Source organism: Oculina patagonica, chromosome 7 (assembly GCF_052425735.1).
Source record: "Oculina patagonica isolate OP01 chromosome 7, crgOcupat, whole genome shotgun sequence".
Lineage (NCBI taxonomy): Eukaryota > Metazoa > Cnidaria > Anthozoa > Scleractinia > Oculinidae > Oculina > Oculina patagonica.
In genome coordinates this window covers 5,351,533-5,366,613 of record NC_135764.1, presented here as the reverse complement: position 1 = coordinate 5,366,613, position 15,081 = coordinate 5,351,533, and the positions used below count along the sequence as shown (strand labels likewise).

Below are 15,081 nucleotides of genomic sequence, written 5' to 3'. Positions count from 1 at the left end.
GGTTCGGTAATATCATGTAAAACAGTTTTCTTTCCGAGTTGGCAGTACAGGCTAAAATTAGAAAGTACTGGTGAACAGTATTTTTTCTTAAAAAAATCATACGAGTACAGCAAGTACTTTCACTGGATGATTGCAACATAGTTAAATCACGAACTACAGTAGTTTTACTGGGTCAACAATCCAAAACAAGGCAATTTCCGGCTCTTATATAAATCAGCGACCATGGAGCAAATTTGCAATTGAGAGGGGAGGGGGGGGGGGTTAACTAGTGACTTAAAGTGAGGGGCAAATGACTGAAAAATGGTAAATCTATCCTGACAAAATGTTCATCTTCGAGAAATAAAACCAAGCGTTCTTAGCTTCTGTTGGCACATTGTAGATTCTGTGCAGGCGAGAAGGACAACGTGAAGACGTCACTGTATAATATTTGTTTCATTGAAAACTAGCAATTACTATTTTTTTTATAAGAATACAGTTTTTCCGACCCAGGCTGAATATTCTTATTTTTCTGCCTATTTTAGGCTGAAAATATTCTTATGAACATTCTTAGAAAATACCGTTTGACATTTCCGTTTTATCAAGTATTGGGTAATCAGTTACAAGTGTTTGGTGTCCAGATCTGTATCGTGTTACATTGTGCACATGTACCATTGCTTTTCGTTGCAGCCTGGCCGTTTTGGCTTTAAACAAAGCATTCCTCACAGAGATAAAGTGACGGAAATGAAAATACCTGATTTTGTTTCAACTAAAAACTATATTCTTTTCAAAATCTCAGGTTTATTCTTAAAATATTCTTAAAAATTCGCAAATTTCAGCCTCGATATTCTTATAAACTAGATTCTTATAAAGTAAAAAGAGCGTATGCGTACCGTATTTACTCAAATAAGCGCCGCGGCTCTTATTAATTTTTTGCGTGTTAAATGCGGCGCTTATTTCAGGGCGGCGCTTATTTAAAAATTGGACGTGGTAAAAAATCTTTTCTTTCAATTTAACGGTATATCATTTTCTATCTGTACGAGGCAAACACTGAGAACAGGCTAGTTACACAGGTAACTGGAGAAAGGAAGAGAAAAGTTGGGCTTGTTGTGCCGCCAAATGCAGAGCTCACGGTCGAAACGGAACTACGTAATGCAAGAATTTTGGAGAGAGAATTTAATGGGTGTTCGGTGAAAATAATCACTTTGATTTGAAGAACAATTCTTTTGATGTAAAGAAAATAAATTTCCAATGCTGTTTTAAGGTTGCTTTGTAGTGGTATTTAAGTTATACGGAATTCCTCGAATAAGCGCCGCGTCTGGACTGCTGCGCTTAATTGGGGGCAACGCTTATTAACTTTTTTGTCCCTAATGCGGCGTTTATTCGGGGCGGCGCTTTTTCGAGTAAATACGGTAATTATGAAGAGTCGCGATTGTGTTGTTTTGTTTTTCGGGCTAACACTTAATGAAGTGGTACTTACACTTGCAAGAGTGTGCAGCGTGTTTCTTGGTCATCTAGATGTCGTACTGCCGATCTGATTATAATTAAATTCAGTGCTAGCGCGTCGACTGTTTGGTGGGTGGGGTGGGGAAACCTGCAATGCAATAAGTCAGTGGGTCCAACACTAAAGCAAAATTGAATTAATACCACTACAGAAACAATTGAGAGGAACTTTCTATATTGCGTGACCAATCTAAAGATTGCATTACACAACAACGTGAAATTAAAAAAAACGTTGTGTCTTGATACCCGGCAGCCGGGAAGTGTTTTCACAATACTATAAAAAATTAAAATTAAAAAAAATTAAAAAAATTGCTATATTTAGGGAGGAAGCCACATCAGCGCTAGCTGGTTTTCATGCGGGTCCGCTGTCCAGGTCGAATTAATTTAGAATTTGGAAATGTTGGTTTTTCAGGATGGAGGAAAACCGGAGAACCCGGAGAAAAACCATCGGAGCAAGGCGAAAACCAACAACAAACTCAACCCACATATGGCACCGGGCCAGAATCAAACCCGGGCCACATTGGTGGGAGGCGAGCGCTCTCACCACTGCGCCATCCCTGCTCCCCAAACAACCGGCAGTCTGAAATTATTCTAGAATTTCCACGGAAAAACCAATCCAATCCTTCCTTAAAACTATAGATCTTTGCTTAGAAATGTCAAGCGATTTCAATGATAGTTTTGGCTTTGTGGTTGAGGAAATTTTCGAGCTTGGGCATACTAGAAAAGCTCGATTTTTCAACACTTAGAAAAAATTCGTACTCTGACTCCGGTGTCAACTCTTATAGAATAATTTCTACAAAAATTGTCGAAACCCTGCGAGAGTATTTGATATTTGTTCAGAAGTGCGAAACGATTCTAAATAATGTTTTGCTTTTGTTAATGTTGTGGACGAATTCTCTTGGCTTCGGCATACTATAAAATCCTCGACCGGGCACGGTTGTTTAAAAAACTAGATATCCGGCAGTTAAAAATTCATGAATTATCAATACATTCAATATCCACAAAAATGATCATTGAAACCTGTTAAACAGTTAAACACGGTTGTTACGCCGCAAAATGTAATAATCGCCGCAAAATGTAATACTAACGCAAAATGTAATAACAATCGCCGCAAAATGTAATAATAACGCAAAATGTAATAAAAGTAACGCAAAATGTAATAAAGTTGTTAACGCAAAATGTAATAACTTTTTAACGCAAAATGTAATAAACTTTCTAACGCAAAATGTAATAACGCAAAATGTAATAACTCTTATTATAGTTCACTCAACATAGTTTTTGGATTCTGACTTGACGAGAGCAGAACACTTTATCCCAAATTCTACTCCCTTGGAGTACCTTTCACTTGTCGACTTTCCGAAGTCGACCCGAAGTTTTCCGAAGTCTTTCGAAGATGACCCAAACACTTCCAAAAATTTCCGAAGTTGACTTCAACACTTCCGAAGATTTCCGATGTTGTCCCGAGAACTTCAGATGATTTCCGAAGTTGATTTAAAGACTTTTGCAGCCGAAGCGAAGTGATCTGGAGATTTTCAGATGTCGGCCATATGGCTTAAGAAGATTATTTTTTAGAGGAAAGAATCAAATGTGTCGCTGTTTGTGCAAACCATTTTTAGGGGGCTGCGTCATTCCGCAACTTGTGACCTTGGTTGGATATCTCTGTACTATAACGTCCTGCTCCTCTTTGGCGAGACTTCCATAATCCCGCATAACTGATCTTTTTAAAACCACAAAACTAGTAAAATTGTAAAGTTATTTCATTTTCTCCTACTTGTTTCGTGTGACTAGCGCAGAGGTGTAGAGCACACACAAGCAAAGAGTTTTGCAATTAAACCACCAGGTAATTCAGGGGTTTAATTACTAAAAAAACAGTTTCAGACATGACCAGTGAAGGGAACGTTGTTAGGCTTTTTTCACTACGGGATCCGGGGACATACTCCCTCGGGAAATTTGATATCAACAAGCTTAAAAATGCAATTTTCACATTCTGGGCATTCTATTTTGGACCCTGTTTTATCAGGATTTTGTATCCCCAACACCCCCCGCTCCCTCCTCAAAAACAACAATTATGGTCCTTCCTTTGATATCCTAAAATCCGCAAAAATCCGCCTAAGTGTGGTTTTAATACTATAATGTATGAAATAAAACCAACGATTTGCGTTTACCTATTGTGAAAACAAATGCTTTTTACATAACGGAATTAAACAAAATTTATTTTTGCTTTGCTCGTTCAATCACATGGCATAAACTGTTGCTTGAATTTTTTAAAAGTAATTCCAGTTATCACAGTAGTGCGGAATGAAACTAAAGATTTCTTGAAATAAGTGGTATTTTTCTCTGTTCTAAAGCTCATTACAATTACAGTGGAACAATGGAAACAACGATAACAGCAACAACAACAACAACAACAACAACAACAACTAAGACAAAATTAACAATAAAGTAACAGTAACAGTAACAACAACAGGTTTAAAACTAAACTGTATCGTTATTATCTTAAAAAAACGATATTAGCATTACTTTGAATTTAAACCTTTCCAATAGATCTTGGATATGAAAAACCATCCATATCCTGCTGCAATGAAACTTAACCAGGCGAAAGCCCATTTAACACAGTTTATGATCTCTCTTAAACGAAGAACGACACCGCTGTTTTTCCCTTTTAGTTTCATAATTCTTCGCACACTCACGTGCTGTATATCTAGCATATCATTAAGTTCTGGAAGATAAATCATTGGCAAGGGCTGTCGGTCCACAATATTTTTAAATGATCTTGAAACCGCTCGCAGTGCTTGACGCATATATGGATACATATCTAATGTTTGCTGAATTATTTCTTCAAAGCAGTCAGGGTTTAAGTAGGGCCCATCCATTTCCTGATTTCCGTCCATTTCCTGATTTCCGTTAATTTCCTGATTTCCGTCCATTTCCTGATTTCCGTCCATTTCCTGATTTCCTTCAATTTCCTGTAGTAGTGGTGTGTCGCTATCCATAGGTGTGTCGTTATCACCAGGCGAAACAGGTGGAGACTGTTCACAAGCTGTGGTTGTGTCGCCAGTCCAGGCAGGCTCATTTTCCAAGCATACGTAATGTTCTCCAGCGTTCTCTGCATAATGGCCTAGCATAAAAGTACAGAGTGGGTTTGAATCCATTGGGGAAAGAGTTGCAGTAGCTCCGGGTCCAAGGGATGAAATTACGACAAACGCAATATTAAATAAATTGGACGCAGCTTGAAGAGTTATATGGTCGCCGAATGTACCATTTTGCGACATTTCGGCTAGATATTGAGGCCACGGGATATTGGTGAAATTTTGAAGCGGCGTCCCATCACTTGTTGAAGGGTTTGCCTCAAGATAACGAACGATTTCTCTCCGCAATGTTTGGTTCGACCTGAAAATTCCTATTCCCTGAAGTAATTTGCTTATCTCCAAAAAGGAGGATCGTAAGAAATTTCGTAATGGGCTGAACCAGAACGATCTTCAAATAAAAAACTGTCGTCTTTATATCCTTGCAGATATTTTTGCTTATGGGCCTTTCTTTTCTTCTTTCTTTCGGCCTCCTTCAATGTAGATTTTCTTTTCTTTTTTTCTCTTTCCATGGTAACACTGGTTATATCATTTACAGGGATCCATTTGTAGGTTAATTTCCCCGAGGTAGGTGATATAAATGCCACCTGATACTTCTGAAGGCGTAAGTTTCTCTTGATAATATCCGCCTCTAAAATATGCCTTTTACTTACAACTTTCTTTGCAGGAGGGTAACGAATTAGAACAGTCTCTCCAATTTCGTACCACACGGAAGGAGGGTTATTTCTCACTCCACGTTTCACCATGCGGTCTGCACATTTGGTAGTTGCTGAATGGGCCAAATTCCTTAACTTGCGAGTTTTTCTGGCATGATATGTGTAATCCTTTGTGCGTGGGTGGATCATTTCCTGATATCTGTTAGAGGGAATATCCCATTCGGACACAGGCTGGTTTCCTTTTGTTTCTACTACATTGGGTTTGCGCCCATAGTAAATCTCGAACGGAGACTTCCACGCAAGCTCCTCTTTGGGATCCAGATTTAGAGCTCTTTCATATTCCGGCAATGACTTCGCCCAGTTTACTCCAGCATTTTTCATGACAAGAAAATCGTACAATATTTTCTTTTTGAAGGATCTGTGTGATCTCTCGACTTTCCCCTGTGATTGGGGATGATAGGGACGACCTCTAATGACTTTTATGCACAGCTTTTTACATAACGCGGCTACGGCTCCAGCAAATTCAGTACCTTGATCATGTTGAATAACCCGCGGTGCTCCATGTTGTTGGTAAACACGAACAAGTTCACGTGCTATCTGGGAGCTCGACTTTCTTTCTAATGGAATCAACCCGTGGTAACGACTGAAAACATCAATGATCGATGTGTTGTGTTGTTCGTCCTTCGTATTCGAAGATGACCATAAGACATCTAGATTCTTTGGTGAGTCCGCAGATGGCTGATAAGGCCAATCTGGGCAAGGAAGCCTCTCCCACATGTGGAGCAGAAGTGGGTAGGGGCTGTGCTGTTTGTGCTGACGGCTCTTCCCTTGCGTGCTGTTCGCTTCTCCTCGGCTTGACGGGACCTGCGTTTCTCTGCTGCCTGGGCTCCTTTTGTGATGCATTGGCGCCAGGAGGGTCGGTCGGAGGCAAGAGACTCCCAGGACTCAGTGCTGATGTTAAAGTCTTTTAGGGAGACTTTCAGACTGTCCTTGTAGCGCTTTCGTTGCCCTCCAACTGTGCGCTTGCCAGAGCAGAGTTCTCCGTAGAAGAGCTGCTTTGGAATGCGATCGTCTGGCATGCGAGAGACGTGTCCTGCCCATCTCAGCTGGGCCTTGCGCATGATGGTTATGGCGCTGGAAAGGTCTGCCTGCTTCAGTACTTCCGTGTCCGGGACTTTGTCCTGCCAGCGAATGTGGAGAATGTTTCGGAGGCACCTCAGATGGAAGTGGTTGATCAGCTTCTCATGCCGTCTGTACGCAGTCCAGGTTTCGCAACCGTACAGTAGGGTGGTGAGGACCACAGCACGGTAGACTTTAAGTTTGGTATTGAGGCTGATTCCTCTTCTCTCCCAGACTTTCTCCCGCAGTCTCCCAAACACGCTGCATGCCTTGGAGATTCTGTTGTTGATCTCAGCGTCAATGTTTGCATTGCGAGAGAGTGTGCTGCCTAGGTATGTGAAAGACTCAACTGCCTGTAGCCGTTATCACCGTTATCTGCGGCTCGTGGTACTGCTCGTGGTACTGCTCGTGGTACTGCTCGTGGTAATGATCGATAAAACATACTTGAAAACCTTGCCCTTGAATTTCGTACGTAGTCGTTGCATGTTCACGAGGTCGATCTGGTGTCGTATTTGAACGCCCTTGGCAGGCACTGGTCGGAGTCTAGCTTTATTTTCAAAGCGCACGTTGAGCCGTTGATGTGTGCAAGATTTCGAAAGCATTTTGTGTACATCTCTTTCTGCGACACCACTATAACTGTCTTTGATTCTGTGGTATAGTTTTCGGGTTCCAGATCCTTTAGAGCGTTTATACATGACCTTAACCACATTTTGCAATTCAGCTTTCTTCACTACGGCTCTTCTATTGTAGAATAATTGTCCTCCTCTCAACGACAACTTCTCTCTATTTCTCCAAAACCTCACCACTGCTGATTTTTGCTTAGTTGTTCGATCCTTTACAGGAACATCAAATTCCCCTTTGATCAGCTGAAGGAAAACGTCATACGTCTCGTTGTCCAAGCTCGTGATACCGGAACTATAACGCATTAAATTAACTAGAATGACCACGGACAACGTTAGCACTAGTAGCGTCTTCATTATTGATTGCTATATGATTTTACAACAAGTCCTAGTGGTTGCACCACCTAGCTGTTCGAAGCTATACTTTAAATGGCTTCCATAGGTGGCTTGCGGTGAATGGAAGAGAAATTGCCACCGGTGTTCTATGATATCGAAGAGCTCGCGAATCGCATTAGACTTAAGTCCTGAGCTAAACGGTTTTTATAAAGCCAAATGTCTGAACAAAAGTTTATTTTTTTTTCTAGCATCCTAATCATTCAAGAAAAGTTTCGACAATTGCAGACAGCTACTAAAGCACTTAGCTGGCTTTTTCTAGGAAATTCAACGAGGAAAAAATTGCTGGCCGCAAACAATGCATTATATTCTGACTAGCCGTTTTTGATGATAACTGCGATAAACTCGCGCTATTAGAGAGAAGCCTTTGATTTAACAGCAAAGCAGAGTCGCAGAACAAACATGTTCACTGATGAACAGAACAGCAGCTTGTACGCGCGTTGCCTAAGGGTCGTTACCTTAGGGTCTTAGGGTAAGTCCATTATTTTCTTGGAGGGGGGGAGGGGGGGGGGTGAAAAATTTTCCTCTACAAACTTTTTTTAGATTATGAACCTCTGCAAACATTTTTTTAGAAATTCAAGCTGTTGTTTGTTTTACATATTGTGTTTGCAAACAATTTATTTTCAATATTTTTCAACCGCCCCGCCCCACCCCCTCCAAAAAATAATGGTCCGTCTCTTAGCCGTCATTGTGAAAGGAATATCGCATACAAGCCCACAGTTTTTAAATCAACTTCAACTTCGCAAATCATCGGAAGTACCCGGGTCAACTTCGGAAGTTTTTGCAAGTGTTTGAGTCATCTTCGGAAGACTTCGGAAATCTTCGGATTGACTTCGAAAAGACAAGAGAGTAGAATATGGGATAAAGTGTACTGCTTTCGTCAAGTCAGAATCCAAAAATTATGTTGAGTGAACTATAACAAGAGTTATTACATTTTGCGTCAAAAAGTTATTACATTTTGCGTTAACAACTTTATTACATTTTGCGTTAATTTTATTACATTTTGCGTTATTATTACATTTTGCGGCGATTGTTATTACATTTTGCGTTAGTATTACATTTTGCGGCGATTATTACATTTTGCGGCGTAACAACGGTTAAACGGTTTAACACCTAGCTATTTGTTATTTTAAAACATTTCTGTGGACAAAAATCGATAAACAAAAACTTTGGCTTTTCCTCGCAAGTGCCGAGGAGAAGGCTCGGTTACCAACTCGAGCCTGGTTTCCAAGCTCTCGAAGGATGAAGGAAGTGATCCCAAATTTTTGCGGCGTAGTTTCAGTAGTTTGGAGCAGGACACAGACTTAATTTGCAATCGCTGAAGTTCGTGGCACAAAGGTTCAACTTCTATCTGTAAAGGTAAGACTTACTTGTTACCACAAAGCTAAAGATAGAGCTGCAGACCGCCACGCAACTTTACACAGTAGAAGCCTGATTTCTCGAATCTCCAGAAATGAACATCGCTTCGAGTAATCGGGAGGCTCGAGAAATCTGGAATAAAATTACAGAGAACTATCCAAGGGAAACGAAAATTGGTTCGAGAAACCACAAGTGGTTTCCTTTCCTCAGTCAAACACTGCAATTTTATCCCCAACGTCTCGAACATTCCGATTTCTCGAACCAAGTTTTGTTTTCCTTCGACACAGGCAGACCACCCAATGTGTTCGCTGTTAATTTCTGTTATACATTTGACGATCTATAGAATTTGAAAGAAAAATCTATGGTTGTTATGAATAAAGCACTGAACAATTCATATTTAGGCTCATCTCAATCCGAATACTTCAGTTAAGTTAAATGAAATATTAATCGACTTGTGTGTGACACTTTATCCGCCTTTCTGCACCTTATAGAAGCCTTATTTCACTAATTCGCTTTCGACTGTTGGCTTTTAATATGTGTAAGAGGACAGACAAGGCAGCCAGCTTCTCAGCTGGCGGCCGAAACCTTGTTTAATTCTAGCTCTAACTGACTCTAAACCAGCAAATTCATCACCCTGAAAACACTTAGTGTCTGATCAATTAGATATTTTTTTGTGCCAGTGGCTAGTTGGAGCCCAGGGGGTTCTTCCTATAATGGCCTATACGGGGAGGCCCCGCCCGAAAGGGGTACCTTTGAACTGTTAACAAACTATGCTATTGGCGACTAATTCTTTAATCATTGTTATTTTCTTGGCATATTAGCATATGATTGCTAGGGGCCTAGTCAGCCCATATCAGCTCCGAGTATTGATTGATTGATTGATTGTTGAGTGTTTCGAAAACTTGATTTTCAAATCTACAGCTCCACAGACATGATTGAATATTGGTACTGGTCTGTGCAAGATATTTTTTAGACCCCAGGTCACACTTTAACTCATGTAATCAACTCAGGATATAGTTTTTATGTTGTCTCAGGGCTCACAATCATTTTTAGACAGTTGTCGGTCATGTTGACTGGCCAAACAGATTTTAACTCGGTCATGTGTCATTTCTGACCAGTCAAAATATTGAAAATAGCAATTTTAAACTACCACTCGTCTCTGCTGCTTGTTAGTTCACTTTCATTTGCATGGCATAAAAAGACCTGGTATTTCTGTTTTGGCTAAAATTTTTTCAAAAGATCGCTTCCTAATGCCCTTATAAGATGTGGTAGCGACAAGTCAATCAAAAAGTCATTAGAATTTAACCCTCGGACATACAGATCTTTCGAAATTTTGGACCTGAGATCACGTGACATCATATGACATCACAGCCAATTAAAATTATGTCATCTTTTAGAGTAGGCTACAGGCTCTTTTCTCAGTGCAAAATATTTTCACTGTGCCTTAATTAAACGAAAACTCTGGGGGGTTCCAACCCCCCCCCCCCCCCCAACCCGTCCCTCCCCCCTTGTGCGTTGGCTTGCTTGCACGTCTGCGGGTTTTATTTTATTCTTAAAATATAAAATGGGTTCACAAATGTTATGAATATTTCTGGTCATCAGTTATCAATTTAAAAACCATGTACGTTAGTTAATCGGTCAAAACGTCTTGGCAAATGGAAACTTTGTCCGGACAAATTGTCATCTTGATTTGACATTATCTGTTGACCATCAATTATTTTGAGCCCTTTTGGGACTTTTTACAGATGATTTGGCAAGTGTTAATGTATCAGGTGTGATTGTTGTCATTGTAACTATGTTATAAAGGATACTGTAAATGAAGCTGTAAACATACACAAATTTAGAATAGGGCCATGTAGAAATATTTTCCACTAAAGACATAATCTATCAGAAAGTATGTTTCCCATGTATAAATATTGTTGACTCCTCAATGTGAGAACCCTTAAAGATGATTTGGTTGTTGGGAAGTACCATAAATGATGCTTCAGTTAATATTTTTGTGATTATTTCTAGTTCTGAGTGACATTTTTTGGATGTTGCGCTGTGACCTCATGGCAGTAGGCTTCTGGAAATGGTCTCAGATAAAAACATGCTTGAAATGTTGAAGCAGTCAAGAAAGGCTAAGGCTTGCCATAGTCATTAAAAAATCCTAGCTCGACTGAAAAAAGCTTCATAATCTTAGTTGACCTAAGCACTTCAGCTATAATAATTTTCAAGACCGAGAATAATAGTTATAACAAAGCTCCCCCACGTCCCCTGTAACCTATTGGAACAGCTTATGACCTGTGTGCGGAAGGTCAGGGGTCACAGGCTGGACTCCTGTTGCGAAACCTCGTTACTTTCTGACTAGCTTGAGACACTGAATGATATCTTTTTTTTTTTTACAAAATCCAATCCAATTATTGAATCATTTGACGTACTGGTCTTGGGCTTCAAAATTATTAACAGAAGTGTCACGCCTTCTCACAAAGCGAGTCTGGGTTTACCATTCTATATCCCTTTTAGTGTAAAAACTCACTAAAGAGGAAAGAGGAATATTCCTGTAGCTAAATCCAAAGCTACAATGCGGATTGGTTTACACCCTGCACCCTTTAAATTAAGAGCCATCTGATAGGTTTGAGTACAACAGATAGGAGGCAAGGCCAAGAAGTGTAATCATTGTAAAAACCAAGTTTTGGTTTATTGCGAGAAATTTGATAAGATACATACAATATTTCGGCTCTACATCAACTTATTATCCGTGACGATAAAACCGGAATTTTACAGTATGTGTGGCAGAAAATATTTGAGATGCCCAAAAGGCAAAGTAGACTTTTCCAAAACGGGTAACTGAAAAATTGCCAATTTTGTTTTAAATAAATAAACTCAATCCTCTATAAGCAATGTGTCGTAATTACTAAATACCATTTTACTTTACAGGAAACTTAGTTATATCCAACAAAAGTATGGCTGGTAAGAAAGCTCGTAGAAACAGGGCATTTAACCAAACTAGCCAACTCCAGCAACAAGAAGAACAAGAAAACCTACACAAAGGAAAGAAGACTCCTAGATGCCAAGGATGTGGTAAATGTTTTAGCACAGCAGGAAATCTCCAACAGCATAAACGAATACACACAGGAGAGAAGCCATTTACGTGCAAACAGTGTGGCAAGTGTTTCAGCCAAGCAGGAAATCTCAAGCTGCATGAACGAGTACACACAGGAGAGAAGCCATTTACGTGCAAACAGTGTGGCAAGTGTTTCAGCCAAGCAGGAATTCTCAAGCTGCATGAACGAGTACATACAGGAGAGAAGCCATTTACGTGCAAACAGTGTGGCAAGTGTTTCAGCCAAGCAGGAAATCTCAAGCTGCATGAACGAGTACACACAGGAGAGAAGCCATTTACGTGCAAACAGTGTGGCAAGTGTTTCAGCCAAGCAGGAAATCTCAAAAACCATGAACGAATACACAAAGGAGACAAGCCATTTGAGTGCAAACAGTGTGGCAAGTGTGTCAGCCAAGTAGGAAATCTCAAATTGCATGAACGAGTACACACAGGAGAGAAGCCATTTACGTGCAAACAGTGTGAAAAGCGTTTCAGCCGAAGAACTCATCTCCGTATACATCAAAGAACGCATACAGGAGAAAAGCCGTTTAAATGCAAATACTGTGACAAGAGTTGCAGTGTAGCTGGAAATCTTAAGGTACATGAAAGAATACATACAGGAGAAAAGCCGTTTACATGTAATCAGTGTGAAAAGTGTTTCAGCGACAGAAGTTCTCTGCGCAAACATGAAAGAACGCATACAGGGGAGAAGCCATTTACATGCAAACAGTGTGGCAAGTGTTTAAGCCAAGCAGGACATCTCAAACAACATAAAAACATATACACAGGAGAGAAACCGTTTACATGCAAACAGTGTGGTAAATGTTTCAGCCATGCAGAAAGTCTTCGATGGCATAAAAGAATACACACAAGAGAGGAACCAACTTCGTGCATATCTTCTTTACGGAAACGCTCTTCACGCCAGGTTAAGAGATACACCTGTTGGATTTGTCAGGAAGAATTAGATAGTCATGCTTTGCTTGTTGAACACTATGATAATCATATGAAAAAAATTGATACTATGTAGAAAAAAGCGAGCGAGTTTTGTAAGTAGCGTGTGAGGATCTCATTTCTCGTTCCAGCAGCTGTTGTGTTACTCTACATTTCCGTAGTCTTTATACTCAGGTAGACAAAATATTATTATAATTATTAAAATATATAATATCATATTTCAGATAGACTAAGACAGGTAGACACAGTACAGTCGAACCTCTATGATACGGACACATAAGGAACAGGAAAGAGTAACCTTATTATGGAGGTGTCCGTATTACAGAGGTAGAATTTATAAGAACGTTGCCTTTTTCAGACTGAGTGAGCTGTCCGTAGTAGGGGAGATGTGGATGGATGTCCGCACAGTCTATCCGCTTCTTACTGGCACCTCTGTACGGACATCTCCCTATTACGAACAGTTCACTTGGTCAGAAAGAGACGATGTTGTCGGTATCCTGATTAAAGAAACGTTCGGCTTTATAGCAGAGGAGAGGTTCGACTGTATTTTGGCAAAATATGATGACCTTTTTTTTACTGCCGGTTACAAAAACATCTCCACTACATGCGCTAAACTGCGCTTAATACAGCAGTACCTTACGCACATGATTAAACCATGAAAGATTTTTGATTTGATGTTTTATGTGCATCATCTGTGTAAACCGGAACGTGCCTCGCGGGTATGAGAGCAACACATAAACAGTTTATTACTGCATATAGGGTATAAGCTTTAAGCCGGTTAGTTTTTATTTTTGAAAATATGTCTTGCGGATATATGTTATATCGCATCTTATTTTTCAGGAGGTCGCTTGTTTAAGAATTAACCGAGGGCGCTATTTTCGAAAATGTGGAATAATGGAAAGTTCCAAACTGGGGCCTTGTCACTAATGTTCAAAACTTGAGTTAAAAAGCGTTAATTGAGTTAGAGTTAAAACAACTTATTTCAAAGCACAGTCAGTTGCAGTTGTTAGATGTATCTAATAGCTGAAATAGATTATAAGTTGAAGAATGTCAAGAGAATAGAGAATAGAGCAATTTATAGATGTGTCAATAACTATTGACATTACTATCAGCTCCAACCGTCACACCACCAAAGATTTTGCTTGTAAAACTTGATGATGGGAGTTTACAGAAGAGTAATCTACAGTTGTGTGAAATGTTACAATGCCTTCACACGACAACAAGCTAAGGCTTAATTAAGTTGATGCTGTGGTAATTGAGTTAAAACATGATAGGTATGCACTTTAAAAAAACAATACTTGAAATGTTATTGTTTTGGGTTTCTGGTTAGGTTGGTTCTGTTCATGTTCATGTTCTTGTTTTTCATTCAAGCCGATTGTGTAGAAGAGTAGAATATTGCAATCTTGAGTTGAAAAATAAATATGATTGATAGAAGATACCTTGATAGATTGATTTCTTGATTGATTGACTGACTGACTGACTGACTGTTTGATTTGATTTGATTGATTGATTGATTGTTTTACATGCTTTGGTTTACTGGTAAAAAATGTTCATCTTCAAGAATAAAAATAATCGTTCTTAAGCCTGGTTTTCACTAGCGACGCAAGCACAAGCACAAGTGCAATCACGCAAAAAGGACAAATTTTGACCCTTGTGCTTGCAGGGAGCACAAGTACAAGCATCAAAATGCAATGAGCTTGTGCTTTTGCTTGCGTCGAAGCCGTTCGCACGGTGAAATAAGACCTGTTATCCTTGCGCTTGTGCTTGCGTCACTAGTAAATACCAGGCTTTAGCTTATGTTGGCACATTGTAGATTCTGTGCAGGCGAGAAGGACAACGTGAAGACGTCACTGTGTATACTTTGTTTCATTGAAATCTAGCATAATGTGTAAATATGAATAGTCGCGATTGTGTTTTTCAGGCTAACAATTTTATGACGTGGTACTTACATTTGCAAGAGTGTGCAGCGGGTTTCTTGGTCATCTAGATGTCGTACTGCTGATCTGATTAAATTCAGTGCTAGCGCGCAGAACATCACAGCACTATTGTCATGCTGCATACAGTCAACTCTCGTTAAAGCGGACACGCTCGGGCGTCGTTGAGTGCCCGCTATAGAGTCCGTAATAGCCAGCGTAGCTTGGCGTTCTAGTCAGTCGGGGAGGGCGAGAAATCGTGCGCGCGAGCAAAAGCGACGGCGAGAGAGATCTTTCTTTCCTTTCTCCCCGCCGTCGCTTTTGCTCACGCGCGCGATTTCTCCCTCTCCCCGACTGACTAGAACGCCAAGCTACGCTGGCTAAGTCCATAATAGCGGGAGTCATTTCCAGTCAAACGTC

The 15,081-nt window shown here is 40.1% G+C and overlaps 1 protein-coding gene across 1 annotated transcript; it reads left to right on the top strand.

Annotated features, from left to right (window-relative positions):
• The first annotated feature begins 8,629 nt into the window (after positions 1-8,629).
• Positions 8,630-14,177, top strand: LOC144660010 (uncharacterized). Its single transcript, XM_078520552.1, has 2 exons — positions 8,630-8,712; positions 11,632-14,177. Exon 2 carries the CDS (start codon positions 11,658-11,660, stop codon positions 12,822-12,824), a length of 1,167 nt encoding a protein of 388 aa, XP_078376678.1. The 5' UTR covers positions 8,630-8,712; positions 11,632-11,657; the 3' UTR covers positions 12,825-14,177.
• The last annotated feature ends 904 nt before the right edge of the window (positions 14,178-15,081 follow it).